Source organism: Fulmarus glacialis, unplaced genomic scaffold (assembly GCF_000690835.1).
Source record: "Fulmarus glacialis isolate BGI_N327 unplaced genomic scaffold, ASM69083v1 scaffold11361, whole genome shotgun sequence".
Classification (NCBI taxonomy): Eukaryota; Metazoa; Chordata; class Aves; order Procellariiformes; family Procellariidae; genus Fulmarus; species Fulmarus glacialis.
Window position 1 is genome coordinate 31,972 of NW_009190899.1, and position 9,354 is coordinate 41,325.

The window sequence follows — 9,354 nt, forward strand, 5'->3', positions numbered from 1 at the left end:
GGAAAAAGTAGGAAAATGAAAGCTTAAGGGCATGCCTGCCCAGGGATATGAACCAAAACAGATACAGCAGAACACATTTTGTGCAGTCTCCCTAGAAGGCATTTCTTCTGGAGTCACGTCCTATATAGCTCCAGTCCCTTTTTCAAGTGTATGGTGGTTAATTCTGATACAGTGTTACACAGGATTTTTTGCAGGAAAAGTTCTTCTATAAGGACAAATCTGCTAAGTTTATCAAAACCCAACAAATGCAAAATTTTCAGGGAACAGTGCACAGCTTTTTATTACAGGTTTTGTCTTCACTATGAAACAAGCTCTCTAGAATCTCAGACACACTTAGGAGCAAAGGCATACACCTACTGATGACAAAATAAAAAATCCTTTCATTTGCTACAAGATGCTATGTCAGCATATCTCCAAAGTGAAAGGTGTCCGATTTCCTTCTTTCAGGAAAAAGAGATTTAAAATGTTCATCCACAGGTAGATTGTCTATTACCAACGTGCTTTTAGAAAAAGTTGATCTGTACATTTTGTAACAAAAATTAAGGTTCTAATAGCTTTTGTGTGTCACTGGATTGTACTGTTGAGCTTTCAGTGTTCAGCGGAACCACTTTGAGTCTCTAGAGAAATCCTCCTACTCACTTTCCACAAGCTCCAAAAGTTCAGTGGTATTATGTGCCATACCTATGTAGGAGTAAAGTTTCTGGAAAGACTGACATTCCACTTAAAAGCAGGCATTAAGCATCACGTCATAAACATGATTTTACATATAGAATATAATGACACAAACAGAGGAACTGACTGGAGAGGGAGAAATATTTTGTACAACAAACGTCACTGTTTTGATAAATGGTTTTATTAACTTTAGACGCTTATTTGCTCATCCATGAGCACTGAATCCTTTCATCCATTCAGAAGCCTCCTGGATTCTTACCTTAACTGCAAAGTAAGGGCTTGGTACAATTAAGAGTACATTGCATGTTTTTTCCATGCACTTCAACTTCCATGGTGAGATCTTGAGATGGTCCTACTTGCCCCAACAACAATTAAAAATATTTATATTAGCATACATTGCCAGGCATACTATTTTTAAAGGTGGTAACAGGGATGGGAGATAGGGGAATAACATTTGTTTACAGAGGTGTTGAAGTCTAGGACTCAACTCTGCTTTCTCTGGGAGCAGCAATGCGTTTGTAGATATGGTAATAGTCTTAGTCACACCACAATTGCAAGTCATCAAATAGCATTAAACTGAAAAGGGAACAACTTCTGCACCCCCACAAAATGAAGGCAAATTGTCAGGAGAGCAATAAAAAAGAAAGCATGTAGGTGGAAGACTAGGAATGATGATATTATAGAGACTATAAATTTTAAAAGTGGAAGGAGAACTATTCTTAAAACGTATTTCTTGCTAGCATAGCTACTATTGTACAATGATCATTTAAAGTCATTAAAATAATTTTACACAGAACTAATGAGACAGCCCTGCTGCTTCTTCTATGCAGGCATCTCTGATTAAATCCTTTATGGATGAGCTGGGATAAATCTAGTATGTTCCAAAACTGGAGAGTTAAAAATAAATAAGCTTTTTGTCATTTCTCAGTTGATAATCATCATTATTAACCCTACCCACAAAAAAAACCACAAAACAAAACAAAACAAAAACCGAAACAAAAATGCCACCTGCGGAAAAGCAATGCAAGAAAGAGTTGAGATCATAAACCTCACCAAGCCCACATATTTTTGTAGGTGAAGACCTAAAGTTACCATAACAACCTGCACATTGCTCAATGGAATTTCAGCAATTCTGCAGTGGAGGCTCTTCTACACACAGACACTCTAGCAGTTCATTAGCTTACTGTCAAAATAGAGTGGCCCTTAAAAAAAGACCCACCCCAATTGTTTTGCAAGTCCACAGTGCCTTATTACCTTGCTTAGTAAGCACTTCTACTAATTAACTGACTTTGCAAAGGATTGGTTTTATTTCCCAGTTTACTGTTTCCAGTCTCACCTTCTAACTTCGCAATGAAGCGGGCCTTCTGCTGCTGCAAGGGGCCCCTCTAACAGCACAACAGTCTCAAGTCTCTCTTTGATTACTGCAGTGTAACAGGGATTTGTTGTAGTTTATTTGAAGATGAATGTACAGATACTAGGTACTTCCAAATGCTTTCCTCCAAAGCCACTGCAAAATATCTACAGAGATTAGCAGTTCTTGCTGCTGATGAATGCAGGTGCATTGTATTAGAGAGTTGGTTCAGATGAGGAACGCACTTCCAACTTTCCAACCGTTCCCATTTAATGCATTTTGTATGCACAGTGGAACATGCATATTGGATTCCTTTTGGAGGAAACTAAATTGAAAGATTGTATTCCAAATGCTAGATTAAATTTTTAAAAGTGTACAATAGGAGTGATTTACAGAGCTACTCCTATTTCATTACATGATTTTTTAATGTGAATATAGCTCTTCCCCTTCTATTCTTCAGCTGCTCGTTTCTATCCCTCTAACACCCTGGGACTACGCTAGAACAAACATTTTGTTATCATAAATGAACACAGATTAGGAAATCGATCCACCTGAAAAATAATGGAGGAAGATTGAGCTAGGGCACTTCCTTTAATCTGGTTCATTGTGTGAATGCAAAAATTGTTATCAGTAACAATATCTTTGTTATCAGCCATAGAAAACATTTATGTATTTCAAGTGGTGAAAGAGGCAAAGATGGAGAATCTTTTCTCAAATAAATGGTGTCCAATCCTACTCCCATGTATGGTAAAAACACCAGCATGTTATTGACAACAATAGCAGCAGATGTGAAAAAGCCAATTCCCATTGTTCTGTACTGACTATGACTGTCCCAAAATTTTATCTGAAAATAGAGTCATTAACTTTTGTTTGGATAGAATCCTTTCTCTCCCACAGCAACGCTTGGCAAATGAGCTTTCCAGGAGCCTGAGTAATTACAGGTAAAGTTTGAAGGGGCATTAATAAACTGACAGATAAATTGTTAAGTAATTAATACTTCAAGGCATAATCCTCCCCTTCTAACAATCAAAGATTTTTCTGATATTTCTTCAAGCTTTGCACAAACATTTCACTTTGCCTCAAGAGTTAGTCTGTACAAGCAAACTGCCAGAAAATGAAGACACAGAAGTGCTAAAATAGAGCTTTGAAGCAAAGGTTCTTTGTAACCTTAAGTGGAAGAGGCTAACACTGAGAAAATATTTGTAAGTTAGAGAGGTTCCCTATTCGTTAGCTATCATTTAGCAATGCGTTGGAGACGCACTGTTGTACATTGTTACAATGCGTTGTAAACTGTTCAGAAGAATTTTTTTGTACTATTTATAAATTCTAAGTCACGCAATTTATAAAATAATTCTCTTCCAAGAGATACAAAAAAAACTCATAACCTTCCAAAGTACAAGCAGAACTCCGCACATCTACAAACAAAACATAAGAAATTGATTTCTGTCTGCAAAGCTCTCAGTACAAATACCTTCCCCATATGTTCTCAATTCTAGACTAAGAGATTTGTGTGTATTTCCTTAATGGCAAAAACATGGACAAAACAAAAATTAGTTCCTTAACCAAAGAGATGTTTCTTCAAACACTGTAACTTAGCTTTGCAATGCTCTCAAAACTTCCCAAACTCTCACCTTTGAATTCCTACTTGATTCCTTCTCTCCAATCTTACTGGCTAGCAAATGTACATGAATGATGTAAAACCCAAATAAAATCTGTTTCATCCACATGAATATTCACCTTCACACTGCCTCCCAGATTTCTCTATTATCCTAGGATGTCCTCTTTTACCTGCTGACTGGCAGACAGTCAATTTTTAAGAAAGACGCTTTACACGCTTGAAAGTACTTAAGCATTACAAAAAATGGTAACACCTCCAGATAACCTTCAGCACAATAAATATTCACCTGGTGTGAGAGTCAGTCCAGTTCAAGTTACCATTATAGCTGCCTTGAAGCAGTTACTGGAATCCAGACATCCCAGGCAAGTATCCGATCACTACCATATTGTGAGAAGTTTCTCTCAAATCTGCTTTCTTTTCATCTGAATCAAAAGTGAAACATCCACTGGGCCACAAAAAATGGTAACACCTCCAGATAACCTTCAGCACAGTATTCACCTGGTGTGAGAGTCAGTCCAGTTCAAGTTACCATTATAGCTGACTTGAAGCAGTTACTTGAATCCAGACATCCCAGGCAAGTATCCGATCACTACTGTATTGTGAGAAGTTTCTCTCAACTCAGCTTTCTTTTCATCTGAATCAAAAGTGAAACATCCACTGGGCCACAGAAAGCTACTCTCTAGCTCAGCAATACAGACCAGTTACCTGCATCTCTTCCAAAACCATTACATTAATAGCAGCAGTATTCAGATACTCACATGCTAACTAAGTGAACATGTTGAAGGTGCTTTTTTCCTAGCTCTGCTCTGTGTACTCATAGAGGAAATGGTTCCACTAGCAAGAATGATGTTCTTAAGCCTATTTGGAGAATCCAATGTTGGGACCTCCAGAGCTCTCATCTGAGATATTTCTTTTCGCATTGCTTTAGGCCGGTATCTGAAGGAAGGAAGATGCATAGAGCGGATGAAATACAGATGCCAAAAAGGGGTTTGTAGCAGCTGGACAGAAACCCAGGGGCCTGTGCACCTGGGAGGCATAAAAGGGTCTTAGGAGATTTGAGTCTTAGTCTGTTTCAACAAACTTCACTAGACCTCATTAGCAAGCACCCACTGGTCCTCCTTGCTATACACCATGTTCCTCTTGGCACAGACTACTAAAATAATGGCAGAAGTTTTTTGTTTAAGCAACTGGCAACTCTCCTGTAATTTGCTTACATGAACACTGATGACTCAATGGTTTTAAAATTTCAGAAGCCCTAATTAGTAGTGTATATGCTTTGCTCACTAATAAACTTCCTGTCCAGGAACATCCATGAAAGAGTAACATTTTTAAAATTTTTTAGATTTATTTTTAAACATGAGAGTTGACGTATTGATATTCATTCCATTCCTATCACATACACAAAACCCAGTAACTTATATAGGCAGAAGTTTTCTAGAGAATGCAACAGCTTTGGGTAGAAATAGGAATACCCTCCTTTTCTTTTTTTAATGTGATAAAAACAATATCTACAAATCATCTTAAGCTCAACAATTGAATATTGTTTTTTTCATTACATCCAGATTTGATTTGCACAATAAATTCTCAAAGCACTGTTACCTCTCACTGTGAAATGAATTACAGAAGGAATAACAAAAACACTACCTAATGATACATTAGCAGACGATAGATTGAAAAATTGCTAAGAAAAAACCTATAGTATAGGAGTTCAATCCAAATGAAGTACCTGTGCAGCTGAGGATGTGTGCGCTTAAGTGCTTTACTGAGTCAGAGCCAGGGCATTCATTAATTTGCTGGATTATGCTGCAAGATATGGATAATGCTGCAGGACTAGGAGATGGGTGTTTCCAGGAAATAAATTACTTAACACTCACATTGATGCTACAGCCCTAAACACAGTGTATATAAGTAGAGACTGGAAGAAAAAGCACAGATCAGAAATACAAATACATTGGCAAGAATATTTCAAGAATCACCAAATGGTTGGAAGGGACCTCTGGAGGTCATCTGGTCCAACCCCCCCTCCTCACGCAGGGCCACCTACAGCTGGTTGCCCAGGACCATGTCCAGATGGCTTTTGAGTATCTCCAAGGATGGAGACTCCACCACCTCTCTGGGCAACCTGTGTCAGTGCTTGGTCACCTTCACAGTAAAAAAAAACAACAACAAAACAAAAAAAAACCCCACAAACAAAAAAGTGTAAGTACATATGTCAAGAGGGAACCTCCTGTGTTCCAGTTTGTGCTCACTGCCCCTGGTCCTGTCACTGGGCACCACTGGAAAGAGCCTGGCTCCATCCTCTTTGCACCCTCCCTTCAGGTATTTATATACATTGATAAGATCCCCCTGAGCCTTCTCTTCTCCAGGCTGCACAGCCCCAGCTTTCCTCACAGGAGATGCTCCAGCACCTTCATCATCTTAGTGGCCCTTAGTCCGTCCATGTCTCTCTTGTGCTGGGGAGCTCAGAACTGGACACAGCACTCAGGTTTGGCCTCACCAGTGCTGAGCAGAGGGGAAGGATCACCTCCCTCCACCTGTTGGCAATGCTTTGTCTAATGCAGCCCAGGATACCAGTAACCTTCTTTGCGGGAAGGGCACATGGGCACGTGGTAGATAGGCTTGAAGGAAAACTGCCTTTCAAGATAATATGAGATGGACGTTGTACATCTCCCCTTCTCCAACAGAAATCAGAGCTGATTTATTAAAAATTAAATTACTTCTATTACAAATTTAAGTTTGTAGAATTTTGTGCAAGATATTTAAGTCACCAATAAAGAGGAGTGTTCTACATATTTAATAATATTTCTTGAGATAGCTTTCTGTACAGCAATGTGCTGTTTTTTTCTGTCCTCTTTTACATCATTCAGAGTTACAGTCATCATCATAGTGGCACATATTCAAAGTAACTGACTTCTTAATCTTCCAAGAAAGAAGTCAGAACAGCCCTTCCCAGAACATATGTTCATGTGCATATGACCTTTCATACAGCCAGACTACAACACGCCATGGGTAAGAGACCAGATCCTTCACTCTTCCTAGATCTATCGGCAACTTGAATGTTATTTGTTGGTAAAGGCTCTAGTGATTCCAAGGAATACCTTCTCTGTCAGCTCAAATATTTTGAAAATTGCTGAAGTGCCAGTTTTTTATTTGACACATCACTTTTTTCGTATTTGTTTCCATATGCACATGGAACTGTGAATTTGTACTTCTCTCTATTTGTACTTCTTTCTGAAATCCCTGTTTCTAAGTTCTGATGACCAATGCTGCTGTGGGTAGAAGAAAACTGCTTTCTTTCTTTTAAATGAATTTCCAGTTCTAGAAACTGTTAGTATTATAACAAATGACATAAATCTAAAATAACCATAGAAGAAAATACTGGATGAAGAAACACGATCTTACTGAACACATTTGCTATCTAAATCCACCAAAATCTTGGTTGTTAGAGACTCCAGCATGACACAATGGCAATAGAAGCTCATTCCGCAGCATTAAATACTTGCGTATATTAAGATGGGGGTAATACAAAACTGCATAGGGATCATTAGTAAATACACAGACCTGTAAAGAGAACCAAGACAAAACTCAATATGATTTTAAAAGTCCAACATTTATATGGAATAAGAAAATCTCCAAATTAGCTACAGAAGAATAGCTGACAGAATCTCTCTGTAAAACACCACTAGATTGATAGCTTGTATTCATTTTCAGAATCTTGCATGAATGTGGGCACCAACAACAGAAACTTATGTTTTCCTCTTTCAAATCATATTATAACAAAGCCCGAGATAACTCCATACCATATTCCTAATATTGTTGCTATTCTTTCCCTGTTGAGGCATACTTTAACTGGAGAATGAAGAAAGGAAGAAAACATACCTATTAGCACTGATCCTAAAATAATAATAATGTAATTAATGTTAGAAGTGTCAATTCTTCATCATCTCTGAATTCTTTTACAGGTGGACAAGATGACAAGAAATTCAGGTATCCAAAAAATTCTCCTCCATCTGGAATGTGCCTTTTAGTAACAAAGAACCCAGAAGGTTCCAACAGTCAATTCTGAATTAGGTGCAAACAGTAGATGTGCTAACACAGCCACAGCATTGGCCTGAACTATGTGCAGAGCTCAGCTGCATCTGATACATGCCATGTAGATATTCACACGTTTAATGATTTTAAACTCTTGGATAGCCTTATTACCTTCAATAAAGTGACTCATATTTATGAATGTAAGGGCATGCACATACGCAGTTTCAGAATCAAAAGTCCAATTTTAAAGAAAGTTTAAGAGCAGTAATTTTGCTAGACCTCGAACACAAGACCTTCTTGCACAAGTGTTAGATTACAAACTGAATTTAAAACTGGAACTCAGCAGCTGAATACAGGAACCAGATATTTTTCTTTCTACCTTTTGCACGAGACATTTCTCTCATCCCATCAGTTTTCAGTGTCTTTGAAACTCAATGGGTTCACACTGAGGGGAAAAAAAAAAAAGTATCATTCTGCCTTTCAAAGCGTATCATGATTCTTAACCCAACTTCTTATCTGCCTGCTAATCTTAACTTCATTTCTGTTGCTCTGGTTTCATATATCAGCTTATTATTCCCTCAGTCTACATTACCATAGTATTTATTCATCCACATTAGAATTCATATTACAGCTATAGTTAGCACACGATCTAGCTAACTAAAGAAATTAAATTGAAACCTTAATATTATGCTAAATTACATTTAATTCTTCCTGCCAATTTTTCAAACAAACTTCTTTCTTGTTGCTCTGTACACATAAGAAAAATTGGATGGGAAAACTCGAAAATATGCACAAGTAAGCTGCAGGAAAAAAGTCTCTTCCACAAGAACAGGTTAAATGAAATTGGAGAAATTTATTTCCCCACTTTATTGTATGTATATGTATTCTAAATTCTGTTTAAAGAGACACTATAATGTCCCAACAGAAGTCAATTTTGCATAAAAATTGCTTTCATACTTACCATTTTTTTCAGCTTTCTCCCTGCTATGGGAGTAGCCAGGAACTGAAGAAAAACTTGCAGTGTCTCCTGAAGACGGTCCAGATTTCTGATTTTCACTATGGTCCACAGCAGCAGCGTTTAGCTGGGACCTTCCAAGATGTAGCTGGGGGTGAGAGGGACTTGAGGGGGGATCAGGATCTGAATTCATTTTAGCTGCAAAAGAAGAGAATAATGATTAATTATCAGATAGTAGGGTTACAACATAAAACCAGAGTAAAAATGTAAAATCTGAATATATTTATATAATTAGTTGAACAAAAAGCCTAGAAAAGGGCAAGACCACCAATAGCAACTTCAAGATGTATTTATACATTCTTCAATAATTCCAAGCATAAGCAGCTATTGTTGAATAAGACTGACCATATATAGCATTGTGCCAGAACAGCGATTGCCTTTTTTCCTAACTAAGTAAGAATTGATTTTCAAGTGTAGATAAATGCTAAAATTAATGAATCAATCCTGTCAATACTGCATATAAATAACTTCTTTGAATCTAATGTTCTAATTACACATACAAAGGCTAGTCCCTAAATTTTTACGGAACAGTATTGACATGTCTATAATGATAGAAAAATTCACTTCATATCAAGTGCCTGGTTCACAGTCACCACCTAATCAGGCGACAGAGAAAGACAAGAAAGATAAGAAGGCAAAGGAGGAGAAAGTGTAGAACTCTGCCAC

At 37.6% G+C, this 9,354-nt stretch overlaps 1 protein-coding gene across 1 annotated transcript in view; it reads right to left on the minus strand.

Moving 5' to 3' along the window:
* WFS1 (Wolfram syndrome 1 (wolframin)) overlaps window positions 1-8,821 on the minus strand; it is a 33,352-nt gene extending 24,531 nt beyond the window's left edge. The window contains 1 exon segment of the mRNA XM_009586479.1: window positions 8,635-8,821. Coding sequence (XP_009584774.1) covers window positions 8,635-8,821 — 187 coding nt within the window.
* Between the last annotated feature and the right edge of the window lie 533 nt (window positions 8,822-9,354).